The sequence below is a fragment of the Rutidosis leptorrhynchoides genome, chromosome 1 (genome assembly GCF_046630445.1).
Source record: "Rutidosis leptorrhynchoides isolate AG116_Rl617_1_P2 chromosome 1, CSIRO_AGI_Rlap_v1, whole genome shotgun sequence".
Classification (NCBI taxonomy): domain Eukaryota; kingdom Viridiplantae; phylum Streptophyta; class Magnoliopsida; order Asterales; family Asteraceae; genus Rutidosis; species Rutidosis leptorrhynchoides.
In genome coordinates, this window is record NC_092333.1 from 255,459,872 (window position 1) to 255,476,605 (window position 16,734).

Consider the following 16,734-nt stretch of genomic DNA (forward strand, 5'->3'; position numbering starts at 1 on the left):
CACGTTATCAGTATAATAAAGTGTACTGTTGAAAATTTGGTTGATTTGGGCGTCCTTGCTGCTAATGCTGGCGGAAATCATGTAACAGTACTAAATTTGTCCTGGAAAGGAGTTGTTACATTGCTACAGCTATGCAAGAAGGATCTGGCACTAAAGATAAACATAGCAGATATTATCTTGTCTCTTTTATCATTGGCTAAAGGATCTTTGAGCTGTGCAAGTCAAACTTGGTCAACATTGATGGAACCAGTCTCTGTAGCTGAAACTAAAAGAATCTGCATTCCAGTTAAGTTTTACTTAATTAATGCTGCAAGAATAATCTCCCACTACCCATCTCAAGCTTTTTCGATTTTCAAAGATATAACACTGTGCATCCTTACGATCTTAACCTTTCGGATCCTTTTGAGTAAAGAAGAGGTCCTTAAATCTGCGAGTGAAGCTCTTGCAGAACTTCTTGAGCCAACTTCAGTTCATCTCCTTAATTCTTTGTTAAATTCGGCCCAGTTGGAACGTGAGCATAAATGCCAAATTCTTGATTGGTTGTTTAGTGAAATTAATATGACAACTTTATTCCCTGCCATTGACAAATCAACAAATGCAATATTTTCTTTGACCTGTGCTTCAATGCATGGGTCAAAGTTACTGTTACTTGGTCAAGTTGCGTTATTTGTTAATCTTCTAAAAGGTGGTCCTGATCTGGACGATGATGTGAATCTTGAGATTGCTAAAAAGATGGAATGGCTTTTGAATATTTTAATCGACGAAGACGTATATTCATCTATTCTTGCCTTGCCAGTCCCTCTATTACATGGTTCTGCTCATCAGAATATGTTTTCTTCTATTATACACGCAATGAAGACCTTTGTACTTGTAGTTTCTCCGACTCCGATTTGGGTACAAGTCGAGTCGTTTTTGCTTGAAAATTTCTTCCATCCACACCATCTTTGTTGGGAGATTATTATGCAACTTTGGTGCTTTATAATTCGCCATGCCGAATCAGACATGGGTAATGAGATCATCGATACACTGTGTACCTTATTGAAAGCCACATCTTCTTGGGAATCGGTTCTCGATAACAGTAGTGTTCTTCGTAAACTTTCTAGATCAATCTGCATGCTCGTGAAGCAGGGTTCGCAACCAATGGCAGATAGAGTTTTCAATTTCGTCATCAATAGTAATGTATCCAAGTCATCGTCTGCTATGTATATAGCATTGCTGATGGAGGGTTTCCCGTTAAATGCTCTTTCTGATAACGTCAGAAGTGTTGCTAAACAAAGATTAATTACAGAATATTTTTGCTTTCTGGATGTATTTGATGCTGACTCATCACGTCAAACTGGAAATGGACTGTTTGGGGCACCCATTTTTGCGTTGTCTGCCGCTCTGGAGTCTCAGTGAGTAACATTACATTCTAATCTGTTTCTCTGGAGTAAGCTTTATCTCACATTATATGGTCTAATTGCAACTTCTTTAAAAGCTGTATTCTGCAAAATATAGTTACAATTTTACAAAAATATATTTTCGATAAATTGTAAACTTCGGATCAAAACGTGTAAGTTGGCAGGGACACGCTAAGCCTGTGTGCCGTAGCACCCACCAATCCCACCCCGAAAGAGACCTGTGCCGGCAAAGTACCTCCTCCCAGGTACCACAGTGACGGCAAGGCGATTTTTACCCCAGCTAGCTAGACCCCCGAAACACTTCACAAATTTCCCCCCGGAGGGAGAAATAATTCCATGCGGGGCGCCCAGACTGAGAATCGAACTTGCGCCTTTCTTCGGATCAAAGCTTCCCCCACTGTGGGCCCAGGGATCAAAGGCATCGGGTACCACTGAGCTATAAGCTCGTTGGTATAAATTGTAAACTTGACGCTGGTTAGGGGTGTGCATGATACGGGAAAAAACCGAAAAAACTGAGGACCGGACCGAACCGGACTGGAACCGAACCGGACCGAGGAGTTTCGGTACCGTCCGTGGTCCTTAATTTTCATATTTTTCGGTCCTCGGTACGGGACGGACCGAACCCGAAAATACAGGAAATGGACCGGACCGAAATATTTACATATATTTTATTATGTAGATCTAATTTTTCACTTTATCTTGCTCCTTTTAACAAACAATTGATGAATCTTTATGCCTATAATCTAAATAATAAACGAGTTTAGTGTTGTTCGTGAATTTTTTTAATAGTTAATACTTTTAAATAATCAATACTTATGTACACTGTGAAGTAGCTAATGTGGAAATGTTTAGCGTAGCTACCTAATGTTAGTATGTTATACAGAGTAGCTTATTGATTTTATAATGCTAATTGAACATGGTAGTGGGTAGGCATGCATGTTGGCATGTTTACAGTCTTAGTACAGTGTACATATTTATATGAATACTAGAATGTTGTGTTAACTTTTGAGAAAAAAAAAAAAAAAAAAAAAGAAAAAAAAAACTTTCCAAGAGTCATGTTCCTAGTCATAAAAAGTGGAAAGTGTATTAAAGCCTTCAACCAAATTTTTTTATATGTATGATGTGTTTTATGTACTCTGTAGTTCATTCAACACATATAAATAAAGAGGTACAACAAATTTATTAGTCATATTAGTTTGTAAAAATGTTGTATCCAAATCATCATTAGATATAAAACTTAGTGGGACGGTTCTTTTCACGGAACCGAACCGAAAATCATGGAACCGAACCGAACCGAAATTATTTGGTATGGTTCTCGGTACGACTTCCTTCAATAGATTGGGACTCGGGACGGAACCGAACCAAAGTAGTTTGGGACGGAACCGTACCATGCACAGGCCTAACGCTGGTGACTACATATTTGTCTTAGATGGAACGGCCATTTTCAGCAAAACAGATTGTCCATAGAAAATTCTGAAAGATTGTTTCGTTTCACTAGAAAACAGTTGAAAGTTGGTTACCCTATATATTTTAATTTCTTGCTGTTTAACTTGATTATGAATTTTATGTATCTTTTTGCGAGTGAGAAGATTATATACTTGACGAATGTTGGTTACTCCGCAGATAGACCTTTATTTATTATTCTGTTACTCTTGATTACCTCTTGATTTATATTTCCTTTCTCCTGTATTTTGTAGTCAGGTGAGCATATCAGACACAGAACTGAAAACAATAAAGCTATTACTTGCCATCATCCACAAATACAGCACAACTACTGAAAGTTCAAAGGCCCAATATCGTAAGCTTCTTGCTGAAAGTCTAGGGATCATCTCTACCATGAAGCATTTATATACATCTGATGAAATGGAAAGAGTAATTTTGGCGCTTCAAAATCTCTTTCTTTCAAATTCTGTCCTACAGGATGCTGGATTATTAAAATGCAAAGCAAATTTAGCTGCTTTTGTGGCGGGATTTGGCCACATCGAATTCGAAGAAACTGATAATACGAAGGTTTCAGCTTCATGGCAATTGTTTCACATGTTACTAAAAGAACGACACTGGGCTTTAGCTCATCTTGCAATGACAGCATTTGGGTATTTTTCTGCACGTACCAGTTGCAATGAGTTGTGGAGGTTTGTACCACAAGATGCAGCACTTTCGTTTGATTTAGTGTCTGGAAATGATGTAGACGAGGACATGTTTATGTCGGAGTTTAAGGTATTCTTTGAAAAGGAAGCGGCTAATGTCAAAACTACCCCTGATGCAAACGAGCTTGCAGTGCTTTTTAAAGAAGGTTTAATGCTTAAAGAAATGGTCGAAAAGATGATAACGATTGATGATGATGTCATGGAGATTGATGATGATACAAGACAAACCAATAAGAGGAGGAAAATTCCGGAAGGAATAAGTGAAGGAGTTTCGTTGTTGCAGAATGGGTTGAGGGTAATTGCTGATGGCATTACTTTATGGAAGCAAAGTCAATTAGATTATTCTGATCTTCATGGTGACTTCTTGACCCAATTTTCCCAACTTGAAGATGCAGTGGGACACATGGCTGCAAGCGTTTTTCAAAATGAGTAAGTTTTATCTCCCCTTGCTTAGAAGCTCATAATATTTGCTTGACAAATTCAGGAGACTTATTGTATAGCGCCGATAACAGAAATTTATAATAAATCTGATCTTTATTATTATTAATCATCTAGTTTCTTTACCATTTGACTTACGTTTCTTGTTTTGGTAAGTGCTCATCTACTTAGAACCGCAAATCTCACTATTTGGGGAGTAGTGGACTTTTTAGGGAGTACTCGGCAATTCTGGAGTACTCGGATATTGATAAAGTTTGACTTTGACTGATTTTGACTGATTTTGACCGATTTTCGAAGTAATTTTGAGTTTTGGCCGAGTTTTGACCGATTTTGTGAGTAATCCCAAGTTCTGGCCAATTTTGAACGATTTTTTTACCGAGTTTTGATCAAGTCTTGACCAAGTTTGCGAGAGTTTCATTACTCGGCTTGGAGTTCTCCAAAAACGAGCACTCTGCAAGTAATTCCAACTTCCACGTAGAGATGCACAGACCTGGGTTCAGTCTAACGTTAACCTGATAAGGCCCAGTCCTAAGACGAATTGAAACTCTAAGTTACATATGGGTTCTCTGTATTTGTTCGAAAGGACTTGCTCCCAGGCTGCTTGAGTATTGGCTTTTAGTATGCTGTCTTTAAGATACAACATCCTACCACAATCTATGAATACTAGGTCTACTTTATTTGTAGGAAAGCAGTGTGTTGTGAACAGTAGGGGAAAAAAAAAAAAAAAAAAAAAAAAAAGCTTGTATCCTATAAGAAAACTTATAACTTAGAAGATCCTGAATATAGCCTATAAATCATCTTTATGCATTTGTAACATGCCATTATGTATGGTAAGACTTATGGTGGTTACTACTAAGGACGACATCATACCATGGGAGATGACGAAATATTACACTTAAAGCCGACAAAATTAGTTTAATTATGCTTAATATGCTTTGAGATTTTTATTTATGTGAAATCTATGTAAAAGGCACGGTACTAGAAAAGGGTAGATCTTAGATTCTAAGATCATATATATAAAAGGTAAATTATTTGGAGAAAACTTCAATAAAAAAAAAGTATGTATCTTTGTTTGAGATAAGCTAAGGTATTGGAGAATTTTATTTTTATTCTTTTTAAATCTTTGAAAAAGTAAAATAACGTTAAATTGTTTGTTATAGAGGTATAATTACAAGCTAAATCACATTAGCAGATCATATAATGCCACTGTAACCAGATGATCTAGTTAACCTTTGGTTTTGCATTTCTCGTCTAACAAAAACCGCATCATCAAATCTTCCTGCATCTATATAAAGATTAGAAAGCAAAATTCTTCCAGGACCATGTGACGGTTCAGCGGTTGCCAAATTTTCAGCAGCCCTTTCTCCCATTTCGACATTCCCATAGTTCCTAGATGCCGCTAAAAGCGTACCCCAAATCACAACATCTGCCTTCATCGGCATACTCTTTATCAATTCTTCTGCTTCTTCCAACTTCCCTGCTCTACCCAAAAGATCCACCATACAACCATAATGCTTTATGTTCGGTTCTAAATTGTACACATTTTTCATATTTTTAAATTGTTTCTCACCTTCTTTTACCAAACCAGCATGGCAACATGCACTTAGTACTCCAATAAATGTAATCGAGTTAAGCTCGATCCCACGTTTCTCCAACTCTAAAAACATTTCAAGAGACAATATTGCGTCATGCATAGCTAAACCCTGTATAATAGCGTTCCATGGAGAGATGGTTGATACGTCATTTTTTACTTGATTAAAGAATTGTAACGCGTTATTAATACTCCCACATTTGGCATACATATCAATAATGCCTGCACTAAGATTATCGTTTATGGGGACTGAGTTTTTTACGATGAACTCATGAGCCCGTATTCCTTCTTGTAAGTTACCCAAATTAGCAACGGATGAAAGCATGCTTACCATTGTTACTTCATTCGGTTTAATACCACTACTCACCATCTCATAGAAGAGGTCTAAAGCCATATGAGGTTGATCGGTTTGTGAATACCCAGATATCATCGAGCTCCATGAAAAAACATCTCGAGCTGGCATATAGTTGAAAACATGCCTTGCTGACTCGACCATACCATTTCTTACTAATCCCGATACGAAAGCATTCCATGAAGGAAGGTGGTTCTTGCTCCCTATTTCAAATTGAATTTGGGCAAGTTTGATATTTTGGCAAACGGCATAAAAGTGTATGATTTTTGACTGAATAAAGTCATGAGTGTCAAATCCTAATTTTAGACTTATACAATGAAACTGTTGGCCTTCAATAAACGCCATTACTTGACCACATACTGATATTATACGCACTATCATAACGTTGTTTGGTTGTATCATGTTACTTTGCATTTCTCGGTATAACTTCAAAGCTTCCCTTAAATTTCCGACTTGTAAAACACATCTGATAATAGTGTGCCAAGAAACCAAATTTCTTTCAGGCATTTGATCGAACAGTTGGCGTGCGTTATACAAGGAACCAAAACTTACATAACCAAACAGCATTATGTTACATGAAACACCATCAGATTGACACCCAGAATGAAAAATTGACTCCGCGTCTTGTAAAGTACCGAACTTTATGTAGAAATTGATCAAACTGTTACGGATAAATACATTGGAATCATGACCGGATTTTATGATACGAGCATGGTGATGCTGGCCGTTGATTAATGGAGTAGAATGAGAAGATGATGTTTTCAATGCTTGGATGACAGTACGTTCGTAATTGGTGGTTTTGGGCAGACAGTGAATTGAAGTTGAGTAGCATTTTGTGAGCATGAATTTGGTTTTTTGGGCGATTTTCATTTTACTTGATTATTATCAGATTCCAAACATAATCAAAACTACCCCTGATGCAAACATTTGATGATGATGATGATGTCATGGAGATTGACGATGATACAAGATAAACCAACAAGAGGAGAAAAATTCCAGACGGTACAAGTGAAGGAGTTGATTGTTCCAGAATGGCTTGAGGGTAATTGCTAATGACATTACTTTTGTTAACCAAGTCAATTAGATTGTTCTGATTTTCATATTATAACAAATGTGACTACGTATTATTTATCATCTAGTCTAGTTTCTTTATTATTCGACTTATGTTTCTTGTTTTGGCAAGTGCTCATCTACCTAGTGCTCATGAACTTAGAACCAAGGTTGCAAATCTCGTTATTCGGGGTATTCATTCAGTAATTCGGGAGTACTTGAATATTGATGAAGTTTGACTTTGACCATTTTGACCCGATTGATTTTTTCAAGTAATCTTGAGTGTTGGTCAATTTTGAACATTTTTTTTACCGAGTTTGACGAAGTTTGATTGAGTTTGAATACCCGACTTGGAGCTCTCCAAAATCCGATTACTCGGCGGTAGTAAGGTATTGGAGATTTTTATTTTATATAAAAACCTTTCAAATTTTAAATTAACGTTAATTTGAATTGTTTGTTATAGATATATAAAAATATCATACACACATTCCCCGAATATTATTGTCTAGTGTATGTATTATCAATAGTTTTTCTCAATATATTTTCAATACACAGTGTCAAACATACTTATATATGAGATAATCATGATCATTCGATATTTGAATTACATCACATGTGAACTAACATAAAATCTTGTGATGATACAATTTTCAATCTTGTTGATTCTATTGTGACCTCCAACTATAACATAACGTATTCAGTTTCTAATTTAGGGAAACAAGTTAATGTCACAACTATAGTTAAATAAATATGAATTTAACAAAGAAAAACTTTAATTTTGTATCAATATCAACACAATAAAGATGCACTGCATTTGTTTTAAAATGTATGTGCGAGTATTAAGGAAGAATCATCGCTCTTATTAGTATTTACTTTGACATTCACTTTTGAATGCATATCAAAATTACTAAATAGTGAAATCTTAATTGTCACATAATTTACAATTAACTATATTTTAAGAGCCCGTGCGTTGCACGAATGCTTTAAAATATAGTTTTTGTAACCATTCTATTTGCTTAGCATTGTTTATTGTTAATAGCAGTTTAATGTCTAAACACTTTGGTATTTGGTAGTATATGTATCAAAACTAAAGAAATGTTAAAAATGAGTTTTGTAAACGCTATGAATCAATAGTCTTAGAATGCAATAATGAGTTATTGATAGTAGTTCAAAACTAAAATAGTCAAAATTAGAGTGAGTATATGCTAATACGTTGAGGCTGACAAAGCTTGTTAGAAGTTGAACTACCTGCAAATACAACTATACACCTTTAAATCCTAGTTAGCAATGATTAAAAGGTTAAGTTTCTCTCTATATGTATATCACAAAATGCAACTACAACAACATGAGTTGCTTCAAAAATAAATCATAAAATAAGAATTCACAAAAATGTACCTTGAAACCTAGAAGACCCCTCTGATGACGTAACGCAATTAGCGGATGTAGACTCATGTAGTTGACGAAAAAGTAATTATAGAACCGGGAACAATTACAACAACATTGAGCATATTTCGGGGATAATTTTAATTGTGTTATAACATTACTTTATCATAACATTACTTTATCACAAAACACATGGAAAAAGTTAAGTGTAATGAAAAGAACAGTACAAAAGGATATTACACACCTTGATATACCTTTTTATCTTTGATTTCCTATTCAGTTTCACTATAACTACTTAAACTACTTCAATGTCATCTCTATCATACATGTTCGGCATTAAGCACAACTACAGTTTAAAAATTGCTTTATATAACACAAAAATGTCAAAACACAACGGTAAGCAATTAAGTATGCCTTAGTAAGACATAAAAAACAGAAGAAAAAAATGAAATTGCTTGTGTTGATGTAAATAAACTTAAAACTCAGTTGCCATTTAACAACACCCTCTCTCGGAAAATTACTATCTAAGGTAAGAGAGCCAATGTGATATTCAAATAAGAGGGAAGAGTTTCGACTATTTTATGTGAAAAATGGCCTAATTTTAGTTAAAATTATGTGAAAGATATACCTCTACAACATAAATGAAATCCTGTTTTCTGTAAAATGCTCCAACCCACTTCGTGTGATCTACACTCCTGAGTGAATCGAAAGACAAAAATATTTTTATTTTTAGTCATAATCATTTGAAAAGAAAAAAATAGTAACAGCATCTAAAACACAATTACAACAAATTATAAGATACTGCAAGCTTTCAGTATAAACAAAAAACCTCAATCAAATGAATCTGGTACAATTCATATTGAATACAAATATGGAAACATATAGAATGATAACTAATTACCCATAATCCATCTTTATATGATAAGCATCGAAGAAGAAAACAGTAGAAAGTATAAAAGTGATATCAAAATACCTTAAATAATCTTGAATTTCATCAGAATCAACATCGACAAACTCTATACATGCAAATTTCGATACTTCATCATAATCATAGAGATGAACACGTGGCAGCCCTCATTAGCAAACATAATCACTTGCTTTATATGAGGTAATGATGATAATGATTACAATTAACAAACAACTCAATATAGTCCCATTTGTAGTCAAATGGGTAAATACTAACTTGTTGAGACAATGAAGTACGATTAAATTTCTAGTAAGCAATGTTTGAGAAATCTTAACAGCAAATACTAACTTGTTGAGACTGCTTATACATATTAATGAGCAAGAAGCATAAATGCACAAACATATGTTGAAATAAAGAGTACCTCCGGGTCCATCCAACGATAAGTTCCAGTTTTAGCGGTCATCGAGTCCCCCATGCCACATTTTTAACCAGGTAATTATGTAATATCCCAACTGTAAGAAGCTCATATACTATAATCACGATCGGTGACTTGCAAGCTCTTATCTTTGATGGAATTCAACATAACAACAAATTCATATGTGTATATGTTCACAAAACCGATTTCATGAATATTAAGACAAGCGGAAGCATTATGTTATTTATAAACAAGTGTATATGTTAAACCCTTTTAAGTGAATTCCATTATGTGTTATCAAGCCTTGAAAATATACTTACAAACTAAAAGAGGGAATAAGAATTTACCTCCTCAATATAGATTGAGGGCTAAAAATGGACAGCAGAATGTGGATGAAGATGATGCGAAAATGGAGCTTCAAAGCAATGAAACCTCAAGAGATTATACCCCAAACTTATGACCAACACCCTAGCCTTTAGTCAGGATTTAATTAGACACTTAATGTGAGCTTGAAAATCAAACTTGGAACCTCCTTTGATGTGTAAAACCTCACGGTTTTGGACAGCAGCAGGAAGCTGAAAATCAGTTTTTTTTAAGCTTTGAAACACTAGTTACACTTGAGAGAATAAGTCTAGCTTTGGTCCAAGAGTTCCCCATGCTTATATGGACTTTTTATGTTCTTAAAAGTAACAATACCATGGCATGCCTATGAGTCTTGGAGACCCAAAATCTGCCACCATATATATTATATAATAATGTCTTTACATATATATAAACTTGATATATATATATATATATATATATATATATATATATATATATATATATATATATATATATATATATATATATATATATATATATATATATATATATATATATATATAACATGTATATTTTTATGTTACTTTCATATTTTATAAACCTTTTATAAAATATAACACAATATAATCATTTAAAACTTATAAACAATTATATATAAATTATCCAAATAATTTATCTCAAGTGATAACATTTTAGAAAACCGATTTTTCTAAAATCCAAGTGTCGCGTATTTACTTAATGATTTAATCGTTAAGCTTGAATACGTTTAGGGTGTCGGTAAGCTTGTTATTGGGTATGACCCGACTTTGATCATAACATATTAGCCACATTAAATTAATATGCCTCTCGGGCATACGAAAAACCTTCAATCTCCCACTTGCACGAGAGACATAAGAAATTAATGCAAGTGATGGATACCACCTAACGACCGTCCATCACCCCCAATATGTTATGACTTTGTGCCATTCAATAACATCATCCTTTTCGAGTTCCCATCTCGAATATGAATAGGTGAATCTTTTCATTATGTCCTTTCATCCTAGATGTCATGTTAAACCCAAGAGACACAGAATGATCACTCTCTTTTAGATTTAACTTTATCAGGCCTTAGACATCTGACTCTCAACGAATAAGAGGGACAAATTCCATCTTGACCACATACGTCCTAAATATGTACCTTGCATTATGCCTGAGCTCTTCCTTGTGAACTACCATATTTCAGAATAGCAAAGGAAAGAATCAAGGCACGATACTTGGTAAATATCCGAACCCAATATGTATCTCAGGTCAGAGGATACAATGATATTCGCCTTTACTCAAGATTACATGTGATCAACCACAAAGGCTCCATTTAGTAAATCTTGAGGGCGGGTCTTTCAATATTTGTATCCCACAAATATCTATGAACCTTGGTTGCAACCTTGCCCTACATTCATCCCGTGAATGTATACCAATCCAAGTTCATAATAGTCTAAACCTCACACTTGTTCCCACAAATGTGATCGACTACGAAATTTAGAATAATTACTTATTCATGGATAAAATATGCAAAATAGGAACTTGACTCAAAATAAATTAATACCATAATTATATTGATGAGTTTGAATAATTTCGTTCCGTTACAATACTTAAAACAGATCACAACCAATCACTAGAATATCGAAGCCCTAATGCGCTAACATGCCCTTGATGTTTCGCACCATGTAAGAGCTTCGTGAGTGGATCTGCTATATTAAGATCTGTGTGAACTTTGCGAATACATATCTTTCCCTTTTCAACTTCATCCCTTATGTAGTTGAATCTCCGCTCAATGTGACGGGTCTTTTGGTGAGCACGAGGTTCCTTGATTTGAGCAATCGCACCCTCGTTGTCACAAAAGATCTCAAGAGGGTCCTGAATGAAAGGGACTACTCCTAAGTCGTCGATGAATTTCTTCATCCATGCAGCTTCCTGAGCTGCCAATGAGGCGGCAATGTACTCCGACTCTGTAGTGGATAATGCAACAACATCCTGTTTTGAACTCCTCCAAGAGACTGCACCTCCATTTAATGTGAAGACATAACCGGATTGTGATCGAGAATCATCACGATCAGTTTGGAAACTCGCGTCCACGCAACCTCTTACAGCGAGTTCCTCCTCACCAGACCCATATATTAGAAACATATCCTTAGTCCTCCTAAGGTATTTCAATATACTTTTAACAGCAATCCAATGACTGTATCCTGGGTTATTCTGGTATCTGCTTGTCAGGCTAAGAGCGCATGACACATCCGGTCTAGTGCATATCATTGCATACATGATTGACCCAATGGCAGACGCATATGGGACTTTCTTCATTTTCTCTTGTTCATCTTTCGTGGTGGGGCACTGAGATGAACTAAGGAGCGTTCCTCTTTGAATAGGTACCAAACCTTTCTTAGAGTTTTCCATCTTGAACCTTTTCAAGATCTTTTCAATGTATGCACTTTGATTCAAACCTATCAATTTCTTGGATCTATCCCTGTAGATCCTAATCCCCAAAATGTATTGTGCTTCTTCAAGATCCTTAATGGAGAAGCAGCTTTTTAGCCAAGTTTTAACACCTTGCATTGTCGAAATATCGTTTCCAAATAACAATATATCATCCACATATAATACAAGGAACATGATAGTGCTCCCACTAGCTTTCTTGTATACACAAGCTTCATCACCATTTTTAATGAAGCCAAACTTCTTGGCTTCCTCATTAAAACGATGATTCCACATTCTAGATGCTTGTTTCAATCCGTAGATTGTCTTCTTTAACTTACATACTTTGTTAGGATGTTTCGGATCGACAAAACCTTCAGGCTGAACCATATAGACATCTTCCTCAAGATATCCATTTAGGAAAGCGGTCTTGACATCCATTTGCCATATTTCATAATCATAATGAGCAGCAATGGCAAATAATATCCTAATAGACTTTAGCATTGCCACAGGCGAAAAGGTTTCATCATAGTCAACCCCTTGAGTTTGAGTGAAACCTTTTGCTACAAGTCTAGCTTTATATGTATTTAAGTTTCCATGCATGTCGGTTTTCATCTTGAAAATCCATTTACAATCAACTAACTTGGAGTTAGCAGGTTGTACAACTAGTTCCCAAACTTGGTTGTCATACATGGATTGCATCTCAGCGTTCATGGCTTCCTGCCATTTATCTTTATCAATCCTTGATAAAGCATCTTGGTAGTTTGTTGGTTCGTCCAAATCAACCACATAACAACCATCCATGAGAAACCCATATCTCTCAGGAGGATTACTAATCCTACCAGATCTGCGAATGTCTTGTATACTTTGATCATCCATTTGATCATTCTCAACATTTTCATGTTGAGTGCTAATGTTAACCAATTGTGTATCATCTACTTGATCTTGAACCTCTTCAAGATCTATCTTCCTTTCACTATTTCCTTCCAATAGGAATTTAGTTACAAGGAATTCAGCCTTTCGAGCAACAAATACATTTTGCTCGGTTGGATCATAGAAATAGTATCCCATATCATCCTTGAGATATCCTATGAAGATACACTTTGTGGATCGAGCATTCAACTTATTAGGGACATAACGCTTAGGATAAGCTTCACATCCCCATACCTTTAAGTATGATAGAGATGGAGGTTTTCCAAACCACATCTCATGAGGAGTTCGTTCCACTTTCTTGGTTGGGGCCATATTTAAAATACGAGCCGCGGAGCATAGACAATAACCCCAAAATGATAGAGGTAACGTGCTTCTAGCCATCATAGATCGAACCATATCCATTAGGGTTCGGTTCCTCCTTTCGGAAACTCCATTAAGTTGGGGTGTTCCAGGTGGAGTAAGTTGTGAGATAATCCCACAACTCCTAAGATGATCTTGGAAAGCATCGCTTAGGTATTCACCTCCTCTATCGGTACGAAGTACCTTAATTGTCTTATTGAGTTGATTTTGTACTTCGTTTTGATATTCTTTGAATGCTTCAAAAGTTTCGTCCTTGTGTCTTAATAAGTAGACATATCCGAAACGACTAAAGTCATCAATGAAAGTAACAAAGTATCTTTCACCATTCCTAGTCATGGGCTTAAAGGGTCCACATACATCCGAATGTATTAATCCCAATAAGTCTTTAGCCCTTTCATAGGTCCCTTTGAAAGGTGCTTTAGTCATCTTGCCTTGTAAACAAGATTCACATACATCAAACGAATCCATTTCATTTGATTTCAAAAGTCCATTCTTTTGAAGTGTATGCATTCGGTTCTTGTTTATATGACCAAGGCGACAATGCCATAAGTAGGAATCACTCAAATCCCTTTTGAGTTTCTTGGTGCTAGTATGGTATATTGAGCTACTAGATGATGCATCATCATGAACCAATTCATAAATTCCATTTGAAGGCGTAGCCTTAAAATAGAATACGTTATCTAAATAAACGTGGATATCATCGTTAACAAAATTAAGATTAAAACCACATTGTTTCAAACGGGAAACGGAAATAATGTTTTGACATAAATCAGGTGCATACAAAACATCATTCAAAATAAGTTCCAAACCACTTGGAAGTTTTAACACAAAGTCTCCTTGAGCCTTCACTTGCACTTTAGCTCCATTACCCATAAAGAGACTTGATGTTCCCGCTTGCTTGCTACTTCTTTTGAACCCCTGCAATGAATTGCAAATGTGAGTTCCACATCCAATGTCCAATACCCATGTATTAGAAGAAGTAATACTAAGCTCTATATATACCATATATATATTACCTGAGGATTGCCCCGCATCCCTCTTTTCCTTCAACTCCTTAAGGTAGACCGGGCAGTTTCGTTTCCAGTGACCCATTTCACCGCAACCGAAACATGGGTCTTCCTTGGGGTTTGCTTGTCCGGCAACCTTTTGTTTCTTATTCTTGTTTTTGGTTGGGGTAACCATCTTTCCCTTTCCCTTCCCTTGATGAGCGGGTCCTTTCCTCTTAGCCGCCTTAGGCTTAGAGGTGTTGTTACCTTTAGACCCACCATCATTGATCATTAGCACGGGTGAAGCCCTTTTACCCATGCTAGTTTTGGCCGTCCTTAACATGCCATGAAGTTCACCAATGGTCTTATCCATCCCATTCATATTGTAATTAATTACAAATTGGTCAAACCTCTTTGACAAGGAGTTTAGGATAAGATCGGTGGCTAGCTCATTGGATATGTTGAGATTGAGACGGTTAGCGCGATCAATGAGGCTTTTCATTTTGAGGACATAAGAGGATACGGATTGGGTGTCATCCATATGACATGCATGTAACGCTCGAACCGTTTCGAAGCGCTCGACACGTGCTTGTTGAAGGAACATCTCCTTCAATTGCGTAATCATGTCATATGCACTATGATGTTCGAAATCCTTTTGGAGTTCGGGTATCATAGTCCCAAGCATTAGGCAAGCGACTTGCACCGAATCGGCGCAATACTTATCCCAATAAGCCATGCCTTCCGTATCATCCTCGTCGGGTTGATCGGGAATGGGGTCTTCCAACACATACGCCTTATCCTCAAGTTTGAGGACAATCCTAAGATTGCGGAACCAATCCATAAAGTTCGTATGGTTGAGTTTGTCTTTCTCGAGGAGAGACCTTAACGATAGGTTGTTCAAGTTAATAGGTGCGTTTTGCATGTTGTTGTTGTTGGCGGCCATCTACAAAATTTAACAAAGTTCATTTAAGTATCGATTTTAAATTTAATAAACAATACCCTTTTAAATTTTAATTGACTTATTAAATATTAGAATCCAACGGTAAATCAAATTTCGGTTAGGTGACCTTTATCCCGTTATTTGATTTAGCTAGGTAGTCATTTATATGACAATTGCAATCCTTTTGCAACTTCTAAATTATGGGATCATGCAATCCTTTTGCATGGCATATTTATCTCATCAACGCCTATTTGTTCCTCATGCTTCGGTGACCCTAAGTTCATAATTCCCAAATCAAGTCGTCCTACTTGTGTAAACATGTAAAATTAACATACAAGTGGTTAGGTGACCTTTATCCCACAAGCATGCGAATTTTACCTTAACTATATTAGTTAGCTCATAACGGTTAGGTGACCTTTATCCCGTTATGAGTTCCCTACTATGTTTAAGTGTTCCACAAAAGGATGGCGTTAAACTTGTTTGCCTTGTTTTAGTTTTAAAGGGATTTTCGGCTTTCTTTATTCTAGTTTAAGAAAACATATATGCCATACACCAACATGCATTTTGTGTATGGTTTATTTGAAATCCATTTTCAAGTCTAGTAATTTTAGCCAATTACTTGATATAAACCATTTTATATATATGATCCTTATCATGTTCTTAATAACCGTTTTTAATTTAACCATTTAAATTGACGTTTTGCATGTCGTTAATAATTTCAACCAATTAAATTGTAGTTGTGCTTGTTGTTAACTTGTGTGATAACTTGTTGTAGTAACATACACAATCCACAATCATACAAGAAATAAAACAACCACGCATGCAAACAAATGTGTTCACAATCAAGCCGATTTGGTAGACATTTGTTTAGCCGAAAACAAATGTCACCGGTTAAGGGTTATAACACTAAGTAGGAGATTTCAAAATCTCCCACTTAATCTTGCATCCAAATGCATCTTCCAAGTCTTCATCTTGTATCTTCATTTTTACAAAAAATATATCCTAATACATTTTGTCTAAAAATAAAATTACAACCTAATATATTTTACATACCAAATAT

General features: G+C 35.7%; 2 protein-coding genes across 2 annotated transcripts; one reads left to right on the forward strand and one right to left on the reverse strand.

Annotated features, from left to right (window-relative positions):
- Positions 1-240: 240 nt before the first annotated feature.
- Positions 241-3,980, forward strand: LOC139897128 (uncharacterized). The gene is made up of 2 exons (XM_071879785.1): positions 241-1,394; positions 3,098-3,980. The coding sequence occupies exons 1-2, from the start codon at positions 241-243 to the stop codon at positions 3,978-3,980; spliced, it is 2,037 nt and encodes a 678-aa protein (XP_071735886.1).
- Positions 3,981-5,150: 1,170 nt separating this feature from the next.
- On the reverse strand, positions 5,151-7,083 carry LOC139869091 (pentatricopeptide repeat-containing protein At5g19020, mitochondrial-like). Its single transcript, XM_071857419.1, has one exon. It carries the CDS (start codon positions 6,796-6,798, stop codon positions 5,179-5,181), a length of 1,620 nt encoding a protein of 539 aa, XP_071713520.1. The 5' UTR covers positions 6,799-7,083; the 3' UTR covers positions 5,151-5,178.
- Positions 7,084-16,734: the final 9,651 nt, after the last annotated feature.